At 39.1% G+C, this 12731-nt stretch overlaps 1 protein-coding gene across 1 annotated transcript; it reads right to left on the reverse strand.

Moving 5' to 3' along the window:
* Positions 1-7147: 7147 nt before the first annotated feature.
* Positions 7148-8847, reverse strand: ppk15 (pickpocket 15). The gene is made up of 5 exons (XM_017236043.2): positions 8705-8847; positions 8423-8647; positions 8183-8357; positions 7438-8126; positions 7148-7376 (listed from the first exon to the last, which is right to left on the reverse strand). The coding sequence occupies exons 1-5, from the start codon at positions 8845-8847 to the stop codon at positions 7148-7150; spliced, it is 1461 nt and encodes a 486-aa protein (XP_017091532.2).
* Between the last annotated feature and the right edge of the window lie 3884 nt (positions 8848-12731).

Genomic DNA, 12731 nt, shown 5'->3' on the forward strand with positions numbered 1-12731 from the left:
CACTTTTTTTGTAAAGAGGAGCCAGAGCAGCAGAAGCTTAGACATTTTTTGAGAGTCACCAACACGCACGCATTTGTCAATCTCTATCAAAGGGGGAAAAGAGCCAAAAAAAAGAAGGGAAAAGGATTGGCAGTGAAAGCCTGAACTAACCCGCATGCTGACTGCCAATCCTTATTGACAGCCGCACTTCCGCTTTGGCAGCCAAAATAGCTGCGAGCCCCATAAATTAAACTCGTGTGCCACAAATTCTCTTCCCTGGGAACTGTCTGAAAAAAAAGAGAAAAACTTCAAAGCGTCCGCCAGAGGGTGAGAGTGTAATACTGAGAAAGCCTGGCAGGAAGCTTGAAAGGCCATCAAGTGGCCAAGTCCACATTCAGGACGCACTTGGTGTAAGCCCTCTTAGAGTTTAGTACGCGGTAATTGACATGTAATGCGGTTGCGATTGACAACACCAACAAAAGCAATCGCAGCTGTGGCAGCAACAACGAGGACATGCAACAATGTTGTCCACTTCCGGGACGCCATTTTGACTTTGGAGTCCGCCTCGCTCTTCCTCCTTGGCCCAGTGTGACAAATTTCGAAGGCATTTCCAGGCAGCAAAGAAAATGATCCGCAAGGCGGTCCGAACCAAGCCGAGGTGAACCACAAAAACGTACGCCACGTGAAACTTGGCTAAGAACTTGCAACAGTGGGTTAGGTTTTAAGATATGTGTGAGAGAGAGCATTTAATATAAAAAAAATGAGTCGTATTTAGTTTTCCTCACTACAACATTTTGCAGATCTTTTAAAAACTTAATAAATATTTATTTTATTTGCTTTCCCAGTTTTAATACTTAAGAAACAAACAAAACTTACCAAAATTTTTTCGATTTCCACTGTACCTCTAGGACTGTCCCGACTCGCAATAAAAAGCAACTAAAATGAAATGAACCCCATGAAAAATGGCCGAGTGTTTGCCAAGAAATGTTTGGTTAGGTTTCGCTCGACTTTCTTTACCTCCTTTCCCTTTTTTTTATATTTTTTTTTTTTTTGTGGACCAACCACCTGACCATTGAGGCGTGCACTTGGTCTTTGGCAATCGAACCCAAGCCCCGGCCAAAACCAAGACCAATACCAATGCGACTACCAATGCCAATACCAAAAACAGCGAGCCAGGAAACAACAACCACAGCATGTCAACATAAATCAAAAGGCAGAAAGCAGAAAGCATACCAGACTGTATTCGATTGGCAGGATGGGGCAGGAAGCCATAAGAAATCATTTCTAATCCCAAAAGTTTTGTGCTAGCACATTCGACATTCATTGTCGTCTCTTGGCAAAGAAGCTATCAGCAGGCTGGCCGTGAAATGTTGCTTACTAGTAACAGATCTAATATATTTTACTAAAGTGTAACAACCAAGCTATATCCTTTAGAAAAAATCTTACAAAATTAAACATTTTTCATCTATAAGTTTTTATATAAATTGTAAAGGTAAAAGGATTACAAATAATATACATAATAATATATATATTTAGCAAGTAAACCTATTAAACAGTTCCTATTTACGATTGTTCAGTGATTACTGATTATTAGTGAACTATAAGGTATCAATCAGAATTTATTAATAAAAAAACACTTCTATATAAATACTCTGAAAAGAGTAAAGTATCCTACGTCTTAGCCAAAAGGGTCCAACCGCAAAAAACCGGTATAACAATTTCACAGCATCTATTGACTGAAAAATCTGGCCAAAATGCTTCCTTTTTTGCTTGAATCTTTCCCTCACCCGGGAGTAAGCATAAATTGGACAACCAATTTAAGGCCTAAAAACCACTTTTGGTTTATATTCAGGAGCTCAACTTTTTTTGTGCCCAGCGAGAACAACTTAACTGCCATCTCTTGGCCAGAAGATACCAATGGGCCAAGACCAGAGGGATTTGTCTGTGCGGCTTCTGGCTTTCGCTCTGCTTTATGGAGCAAGGTAAAGCACGTGCAAACATTTGTCGTGGTTGTTTTGTTTGGATTTGAATCGTTCTTGTAGTTTACAGCCGGCTGATGATGATGCCCTGATGCCACTGATAATGCCACGTCGACACTTGCCCATCAAAGTGGCCACGTGCACGCTTTGCCGGCCTTAACTTGGCTTCCCCGGATCCGGATTGCTGCGTTAATAGCCGTGGCGATAAGATTGGCTTCCCCATGAAAATATTTTGCAATGTTTACGGCGTGTGACAATATTTTTTCTCTAACAGGGCCTCAAACGATTAAGCAAACAGTATACTGTCAGGCCAGAGGCCATGGAAAAAGCCATTACAGGCTTTCTTAATTTGGAAAATATAATAATACACATACCTTAGGTTAACTTATATAATGCACCATAAAAGACACGAGTTTCCCTGATTTCAGACCTAAACTTTTGGCGTTTCTCGCTCAAGTGGCTAACAATATATTCAAAAGTAGTCAATATTTTGAGAGCGCTGTTAGAGTTTTTAGTAGAGCAAACTAACCACTTTAGCAACAGCCAAGGCTCAAGATAACAGCCCCAAATCCCGGCCAAGTTATTCATCTCGTCGCGGAGCAGCTAGAGCCATTCAACTCTTTTTGGCAGCAAGAACATCTCCCCCCTTTCCGCTGAAAAAACACTTGCCAAAACAAGCCGTGCACTTTGCCATCAGCCAACGGGCAGGATACAAGCAGGCAGACGGCTCGTCTCAAGGACCCAACCCGACTTCTATGCATACGCGCACTATAAACTTTGCCATGTATTCATATTTCTCATATAAAGTATACATATATGCATAGCGGGGAGAGGCGTAAGACGTGTGCCTGTGCAACTCTTTTGAAGACATAAATTTGCAAAATGCCGTGCGTTAAACAGCTGATGTTTTATGGCCTTCTGAACAACACCGAAGGGGACAGACAAAAAATGAACACATCTACAAATAAATAATGATAAGATAAATAATAAGTATTAATAGCAAAAAGGATCTCGTTTAGGATTTCCACTAGATAGAGTTTAGACTATTCATAACATTATTTCCTTACACCATTTAGTAAGAAATAGTATTAAAAAGTTAACGTTGATTTACAAGTACTATATGTACTTTTTATAAGCCTTTAGATACTTACTTATGATCTCCAGAATCTACAAATCGCTCTAAAAAAGATATCAATCCATTTAAACCCATTTTTTTGTGTGTAGTTACCGCGGCTAGAAAGGCCGTCGAACTGCCTTGGCAAAGCAAATTGCGATGCATTTTCACTCAACGCGTCGGGCGTTAGTTGGAATTTCAAATTTGTTTTCGGGCGTCGGTTTCCCCGAGCAGCTAGCTACCGAAATAACAAAAAATAAAGAAATTCAAGCCTTTGCCTTAATTTGTGTATAATAAGTGCTCTGCTCGGGCATCCTGGCGTATGATGAATATTTATAATGCAGAGGCAGTAGTAGTGGCAGCGATAGCAGCAGCATCTTTATCGCTCAGCTCTCAAAACTCAGAGCTCGGATCCGGGAACTGGGAAGTGGGAACTGAGAACTTTTTGAGCAAACAAATGAAAAATGAATTTCCTGCTTATGTTTATGCTTGGCATATGCTGAATGCCTCAGTGCACACACTGCCACACTCACAAATACCGTCAGGGCAGACAAAGGCAGAGCGTGAATAAATATTACTTATACGCTGCGTTGTGCAACATTGTGCAAATGCCAGAGGCAAGTATTTACACCTAGACGAAGCACAATCAAATGCTACACAAATGTGTGAAAAATGCATAATACCCATAAGCATGTGTGCGAGGCACTCATATCCATATTTTTCCATTTAAGTTATATAGTATGGGTGGCCATGTGCTGCAAAATGGCTTCCATAGCAACAATGCAGCAATGGCAGCAAGTGCCGTCAGCAACAGAGAACAGCAGCTGAAGAAGCTCATGAAGAAACATCAGCTCACTCTTATAATGATTATCCATTGAAATGGAAATGCCAGCCATGGATTTAATATAATTCTCAATGCGTACAGAGCGATCTGCTGAGCGAAAACTTTTCAAACTTCGGTCCAAGGAGAGCTAGATTCTTGCAGAAAGGGATGCACCTCAGCATGAGTTGCAGGGCCGAAGAATAGAATTCAATTTAAATAGATTTCCGCTTAGGGGAAATTTAAAAGGGAGCAAAAAAAACACGAGGAGAAGGCTTTTGTAAGGACTAAGCCATGCAGCCGGGGGAGTTCCTGGGCTGCTTCCGTTGTTGTGGAAATGTGGGCGTGGCATGCTGATTGAAAAACTACTAACTACAAATACTTAACATACTCAACCGAGTCCATGTGTGCCACCGAGAGTGTATCTGTGGCAGGCATTTGAAACATGCCTCGTGCACTGAGATGGCACAAAAAATTCAATTGAAAATAAATAGGAAAATGAATAGCTGGAATAACAATTGGCTGATGTTTATTTAGACGAAATTGATATTCACAAACCATTTAGAGTGCTGTTCATTAAAAGAGATTTCAAAATTTTCCAAAGGGGGAAACATTCCAATTATAATTTATTTCCCCATAAAAAAATAAGTTCTTATATAAAGATAGTACTCATAATTTAACCAGCTATAAAGTTACCCAATTCGTTACAGCATCTCTGGCAAATATCCTGCTCAAAGGAGCCGAATGCTAAGCAAACGTGCGTGCAAAGAAGGTAATTGAAAAATAGTTACCATTTCCTCTGCCACCAGCAGAGAAAGAAAACTGAAGTTTTCCGTCGTTTCGCTTTACCTTTCTTGACTCGATTTCTTTGCTGAAGGTGCCTGGCAATTGCTTATTTTAGCGTTTCCCATTGGCACTGGCAATCGCAATTGCTGCAATTGAAATGCAGCCAAGAGCATTCCCACTTACTGGCTATTCCCTGGCACTCGAATTAAATTTTAATGAAGTTATTTGAATTTTAATTATTTTGAACTCCTCGTCCAGACACTTTCTTTCCCACGAACACTTGACTTTGGCGCCGCTTAAACCAATGACCGGAAAGCATTATAAAATTATATTTTGTATGCATATAAAAGTCTGGCCTCCGTATATCAGTGCTGTATGTGGCTGTCAGCCGGCGAATGATTTAAGTTCCCGGCAATTCTGGTTTTGGCCCGGTCAACCGACCACATGCCGGCAGCATATTTCAAACTGTCCGGCCAAATCACAGGCGAACGCAAAAATAAAATCACGTAAGGAGTCGAGGGGGCGAGGTGGTGTCGTGGAGCGACACTGACTTTCGGGGCAATAAAACATAATAATTAACATTTTGCGAGCTGTTTTGATAAATGGCGATGCGGTGTTTCATTTAAATTATACATAGCATACTTTTCAGCGTTATGCTAATGGCCAAGCTCAGCCGCAGACTTGCATGGCAACTTTTAATTACATCGCGCAAGTGTGTGACGTGTGTAGGTGTGCGTGTTTCACTTCTACAAACAATGGAGGCTAAAGTAATAGTTATTTGAATTATTTAAGTAATAAAAATTATATATTTTTAGGTAGTCAAACTTAAAAAATTAAAATTTTCAATCTTGTTTGTTTTTAATATATTTGGTTTCGTTCCGAATAAATACTAAAAACTTGAACCGAGTTGTATATGTGTGTGCATAAGTTTGCATAAGACTGACAGCGGGAAAGAGTGGAATGGAAAGCGTTGGAAAAGTGCGAGCGGAAAAGCAGAAAATGTAAGTAATGACTAAATGCGCACTCTGACAGTTTAACATGACAAAAATGTTCTCGTTTCCTTATTTCTGTTTTAGTTTTTTTCTTCATGCCTTCCGTCATTTTTCCTTTTTTCGCTGAGCTTGATAAATGATATATCCAACAACAACGAACACCATTCCAGTGCTACAACAATGTTTGCTAGCAAACTTTTTCTGGACAGATACAGTTAACATTGTTGCTGGCGTTACACTTTCACTGCAATCGGGTTGGCAATTCGTTTGACCTCCAACCGCTCCTCTGGACGCCTTCTGCTCGGTCAAAGCCTTTGAGTGAGTGCCGAGGATTTTTCCATCATAAACCAAACACAAATGTACAATAAATATGAATGCGTTTAATAAAAAGGGTCAAGCAAATGAAAAGGAAAGAACTTTTCAAAGAATGCTGGAATAAAATTTATGAGTGAGAATAAGATGACATCTTTATTTGTGGCTTTTGCGGTTAAATACTTCTTTTCTGAACTGAAATTACAATTTCATTAGTATTTCAAATGCATACACTTTTCAAGAAATATAAAATTGAGAATTAGAATTTCCATTAGGTTTGGTTCCAATTTTTCAATTAATTTTTAATTAGTTCAAAATATCCTTCTCTTATGTCCTTAGCTACCCACTTTAGACACCAGCCCACATTCTTTTTGAGCCCATTTCACTCGAAATTACCAGCTGCTAAAAGCTTAGGCCCATTTCGTGTCTCCTTAATTGGTGTAGAGCATAATTAATTAACCTTTGTGGAGGTGACCAAAAAAACAATACCAAAAAAGGCAAGAAAGAGCACAGAAAGGACCTCTGGCTAAGAATTAATGTGATTACATTTCCTTCTTTTGCTTTTTTTTCACTCAGCTTCTGTTTTTGTAGCATTTTAAATATTTAAAACAAAACAATATGAGCCAACCAAATGAAAAACTTATTAAGCTCGAGAGGTGGCCAAATTTGGGACGACAACACAAATTTTCAAAGAGTATATACATACGAAAGTATATAGAGGGGTACATGTATATGTAAAGTGGAGTTGTCGCCAAGAGGCGTTTGCTGACTGTGCAAATTGTGAGTTTCATTGATTTTCAGTTTCACACTTGGCTCGCATGGCATTGCTTTTCAGGATCCTTGGCATCCTGACGGCCGGCATGCCATGGTTGCATTTTTAATGCGCATTGCAGTGACCGAGCCAAGCAAATATTTAATAAAATTTTAAATGGCGCATACGCCGCTGGGAACTGAGGTCAAGGCATATACGAGACCCAGGAGACAGTGTTCTGAGCTTGGCATTCAGTTTACACATTGTTCTTCCGATTGTAATATTTTTTTTTTGCAATTTATTTGTTAAGTAGGTAGCGGTTTAATTTTTTTTTATAGAAACAAATTAATTGAAGAAATTTTAAAAAGTTAATAAACTTCAATAAAATTTTAACATCTGCTTGGCAGTATACCATTACTCATGAGCTTCATGTTCTTGCCGTGCATTGTTATAGGCTCTCACTGTAAAATAGTATATAAATTCGATTCCACTTAAGATACTGGCGCCCAGGAAAAGGCCCAGCATGCCGCCCATGGAAACTACTACATCCAGATTGGTACGCAGAGCCTGCCGGCGATACTGATCAGTTGGGAGGGCGGGCATGACCAGTGTTATGTTACGTGTCGTGGTGCTTTTATCAAATCTATTAAATATAATAATAATAATAAATTTTAAAAAAATTTTTTTAATATAAAAAAACGTACACTGAAATCGCTTCATAAACCGCTTGAATATCGCCATCATTGCAGGATGGCAGACAGCCACAACTCTCCTTATAGCCCTTGTTATTGTTCAAGAGGAGTTTACCATCCGGCTTCACCACATTGTTTATCTCCAGACAGTAAAGACCATCCAAGTCGCAGTCAGGATAGCGTGGATCGGACATGGGGTTCATAATAAAGTGGGTGCAATTGCACTTCTCCATCTGGAAGTTTCTGGTGCAATCGGTGATACAGGTACTGAAGCTGTAGGCCCGATAAACGCTGGACGGTAGATTCTCCTCTGGAAAGAGGCAGCTTCGAATCTTTGGTGGAATCTCAACGACATCTGGATCATTTTCCATGGTCTCCCGGTGGAACTGAAACAGCTTGTGCTGTCCCGGATCCGTAACCGTGACTCCGATCGGGGAAAGAGCTGTGTGCGGAATATCCTCTGCGTTCATTAGATTCACCTGAACCGGCAATTTGGTGATCAACTGCATCTTCGCCAGCTGGTTGGCGGGATCCAAGTCTGTGGGTAGCCAGTTCTTCGAGCCATGACGATTATTTTGAAGAGAGTTCAACATGAAGCAACGACCGTAAGGAGTGATTAAAGGCAAGAAGTAACGACAACAGTCGAATACTTTGTCTGAAAGGCGACATTCCTGAAACATGTCTGTACAATTGGATCCATACTGACAAAAAAAAAAAATTTTTTAAAGAGACTCAAAGCCCAAAGAACCTTACCTACCCATGTGAGAATTTGACGATTATTATCCTTGGGACACTGACCGCATTGCGGACAATTGGGAATCGGATTACAGTGACCTCTTATGTTTCCCTCATGATATTGATGAGGAAATAAAAGATATGACACATAGGTCTCTATTTCATAATTATATCCTCCATCTGCATCGCCGCCCAAGCTGCCGAAATAAAAGCAACAACTTTGCTTGTAAAAATAACTTTTCAAACTCTGGTTTATCCGAACCTTTCGACATATTCCTCCACCTTTGTGCCCATTTGATATTTGTAGACAACTTCGCAAACGCTGACGGTAGGAAATTTCCACTTGGAAAAGGGCGGCAAGCTCTCATAGACAATGCTAACGGCTCTGGTTGGGAAACTGTCTTGATATTCTCTAATTAGCCAATAGCAACCGAAAGACGAAACCATCACACAAAATAGCCAAAAAATTCGTTCCGTGGGATGCAGCCTGCAATTGTTGAAGAACTGGTTTTGACACCTGAGTGATATCCACTTAAAAGTCTACCTGTGATTGGCAATATAGGCAAAGCCGGCCAAAGTACAATTGGCACAGTAATCCTTTAAGTAGGTAACAAACCTCCAGAAGAGCTTGCCGTAATGTCGTGGCTCCTTTTGGTCCCCGCCAATCACATCCAAGTGTTGGGCCATGTCTTTTGGTTAGTGTTCCGCCGGAGACGTTCTATAAGCCGATCGCAGAGCAGGGGCCTTCGTGTTGGACTGACCAAACCAAATAAATTGGTCTTGGGCAGGCACGAAACGGTTAGCTGCTCGTTGGCTAATTTCGATTGCTGTCCGTTTTGAGTGGATGTAAGTGCACTGCTAAATATTAAATTAATAATGAAATATATTATAAAATGAAATATAATGAAAAGTAAAAAACAAATTGTAATTTATTATTCTTTATATTAGAAACCTTCGACTTAAATACTTAAAACTGTAGCCGAATGCTTTAAGACTTCTTTCAGTGCAATAGACCGAACCTACCGTCAAGCCCAACTTAATGGCATACAAGTGCCGACTTCTTACCCACATGCACACACATTTCCCACCGCCCAGAGCCCCACCCAACCACTCGGCTGATCCAAAGTTGGCATGGGTCTGCATGTGAAAAGCCTTTAATTGGTATTTGCTTTGTGCAGGTGTCGCAATAAGGATTTAAATACACACTTGCCCACAAAAGCATTCACATTTCTGTGTGTTTGTGTGGGGATATGCATTCATATTAAAATTCGTTCATTTTGGGTCTCAGGTGACTGAGAATTTAAATAGCTTGTGTCACACTTATAGTTAATCTTTTAGGAAGGAAGTCATAATTAAGATCAACTTATAAAGTAAGCCTAAAAAGTAACTTACTAAATATGAGTTTTAAATAAATTGTATATTAGACAAATTGTTTAATAATTTTTATTTTATTATTTTCTGAAATCTTATTTTTGACCCTACAGTTAATACTTTTATATTATTTTAAGCTTTCAATCCACGTTCCGAAACCCTTTAGCCACTTCCGACACCTGAGTACGTTAAACTTTACCGACTCTGTCCCGACACCCAGCCCACCTCCTCCTGATACCCATTCCTTCCCCCTCAATTACGGCATTTATCCCACCTACAGTCACCCATTTTCGTCGACAAACTTGAACTCCTGTGCAGCAGCAACCTGCACTTTCAGTGAGTTATTAAGTAAAATGAGTGAGTAGGTGGCCCACACACACACTATCCTGTAAAATACTGGCCTGCACACTAGTTCAAGTCCACCCAGCCATCACACACACAAATGACATTCACCCACACACGAACATGCATAAATTGTAGTCAACATGTTTTTGGTGCTCAGGACTCGACGCTAAATTAGAATTATGCAATTACGGCTCATTTGCGCTGCACACTGTTGTGGATTTTGCTGCTGCTGGAAAAACACTTAAAAACAATTAGAATGCTTATTGAAATTCAAGCTGACAACATGCGAGTTGCATGAAAAACTAATGCGAACGTTTTAATTATTTATGCATCTCTGAACATGCAATGAGGAAAATTGTTTTCTAAATCGCAATGCCTCCGTTCAGTTATATATTGTCTAGCGCTAGGAGCTTACTTCCAATGCAAAATAAATGTAAGAAAATATCTGCTTCTATTTTTATATTAAGAATAACACTAAGGTAAACAGATAATATGCATTTGAATTCAAAGCCAGTAATCAGAGAGTTTATAGCTCAACCAAAAAGAAGACCGATTCTTTGTGGTTTTACCCATGTCCCATAAAATCAAGTCATCATTCGTATGCAAAAATAATCCGCCAATCTAGAGATACATATATACATCCATGCACTCGACTCAGTTTCGCATTGAGAATTTTGTGGAAACACGAGCGAACATCGAATGGATAACAAAGTTGTTAAATACATATTTGACATTTTTATTTTTTTCAATACTCCATTCAGGTCGTTTGTGAGAGACGTTTTCAATTGAAATCGAAAATGGGGCAAACAACCAAGCCAGCAATAAAACCTCAAAATAAATAAATATTAAAAAATCATAAACAAAAACAAAAGTGTCTCGCCAGACCGGACCATGTTCAAAAATATTAATGGGAGGACGCTCTCCACTGTGAAAACAAAAATGATGTTGACTGCAAACCATTTTTTTGGCAACTCACCAATATTTTCGAAGCATTGATTTAATCAAAATGAAGCCAAACTTTGTCTTTTAATTAAAAAATTCGGATTTGTTCTACATATATAACTTTTTTAATAATTTTTAAATAAATAGAAATTTTAATTGAAACTACACCCATTTGAAAAGGGCTTATTTTTGTTTATTGGAGGTGTATTTTGTCAGAATGTTGTGTAGTAGCAGGTGTATCTATGGAATACCTATCGCCTGCAATAAAATACGAAAACAGACTGCAACGGACAAACACTAAACAAACTACAAGGCAATTTAAATATAAACAAGCCCACAAAATTCGGTAAATCAACATGTGTATGGGGTTGGAAGGAGGCAGCAGGAGCAGGAGGCAGGGGCCATCGTTGACGTCGACACACAATTAACTTCAAAATACTCCAAGCCATGTTAAGTGTCAATTAGCCAAGCCAGAGCTTGCCAGCCATGAATGCGAAATTATTCAGCTAAAATATCAAACATATACAACTATTTACATATTCAGATATAATTTGGTATATAATTGCGTATGCTAAACAAGTTACCAAAGCTGATTATCGCCTCCAGATAGAAGCCAACAAAATTGCATGGAAATAATGAGATCTGCTATCAAGATGGTTCGCCAGGAATGCCAAAATTTCCGAAGACCACAATAAATGTGAATAATCCAAAGCGTTTTAATGAAGTTTTCATGAAACCAGTGAGATCATCAAGAGCCCATCAAAGTCAAGCGGCAATAACATACATCTGTCCTATTTGATTTATTCGATGTGCATAAGATTCCATCATAAAAATCCAATCATTTGTTGCGGTCTTTTAAAGTTTGGACAAAATATATTAAAAAAGTTTCAGTAAAGGAGAGCCTTCAACTCGTAACGCTTTTCAAATGACTTTTGCTTTTGAGTTGAACTCACATAATTCCCAAACATTTTATTTATAATAACCAACAAACCCAAAATGGTCAAAACAGCGGTAATAAATAAAATCGAATATCGAATATGAGCAACCAAAAAATCAAAAATGAAATTGGTAAAACAAGAAATGACCAAATATAATATGCAGACCACAAAACAATAAAAGTGGACAGCCAAAAAAGTTTGACAAAATAAAAACCAGACACACTCTGGTAAAATACAAACATATAAGCTCTGGGCAAAGCAAAAATCGTGTCCAAGTGCCACGTTTCGGCTAAGCGGCAGGGCGGGTGGCGGCCTCGTCTCCTGATAGGGCCATGATCCCGCCTCCCCCTTTTGGCCTACACCCAAACCAAACTCCCAACAACCCATCGGATAGGTTTGGCCCGGCACGCTTGTGCAAACAAAATGCCGTTGTTTGTGTTCCTACATGCGCTGACAATATCGCAACAATGTCGGTCGACAACATCCAAAGAACAACAAACGGTGCTCCCACCTCTGGCCAAAACGAAGTCCACCCGAAAAAATGCGCAAAATCAAATGGCAAACAAAAAGTTCATCATTAAAATTGCTGCACAGTGTTTACAAAAGGAAATAATATCATGGTCAATCTGATAGGGGTTTTTGCGATACCAGAAGGACTACTTTTTTAGACGACTTGTGTGGTTTAATTAATATTTTGGATATTCATTTCAGATTTTATTTCATTCGGAATATTTGAAATACATTCTTATAAAAAATAATCCTAAAAGGCTTCTGCATTTTTTCCATTTAATGATCGTTTTTCTATGTATTTGCTATTATTTTTGTAAGGTTACAGCTTATATTTATTTAAAATATTTTTCCACAGTGTTACCACGTAAACAATTGGCGAAATGACACTAATGGCAGCTCTACTTTTGCATATCCCCAAGTCTTTTGCCTGGAGCTGCCAAGACACAAAAACGTTGGCAGATGCAA

The sequence above is a fragment of the Drosophila bipectinata genome, chromosome 3R, assembly GCF_030179905.1.
Source record: "Drosophila bipectinata strain 14024-0381.07 chromosome 3R, DbipHiC1v2, whole genome shotgun sequence".
Lineage (NCBI taxonomy): Eukaryota > Metazoa > Arthropoda > Insecta > Diptera > Drosophilidae > Drosophila > Drosophila bipectinata.

Bases quoted from the DNA above. Each gene is read 5' to 3' on its own strand.
- ppk15 (XM_017236043.2), bottom strand. From the start codon at position 8,847: ATGGCCCAACACTTGGATGTGATTGGCGGGGACCAAAAGGAGCCACGA. The intron at 8,648-8,704 runs GTAGACTTTTAA...CAACAATTGCAG, and splicing joins GCCTATATTGCCAATCACAG to GCTGCATCCCACGGAACGAA. The intron at 8,358-8,422 runs GTTCGGATAAAC...TTATTTCGGCAG, and splicing joins GTGGAGGAATATGTCGAAAG to CTTGGGCGGCGATGCAGATG.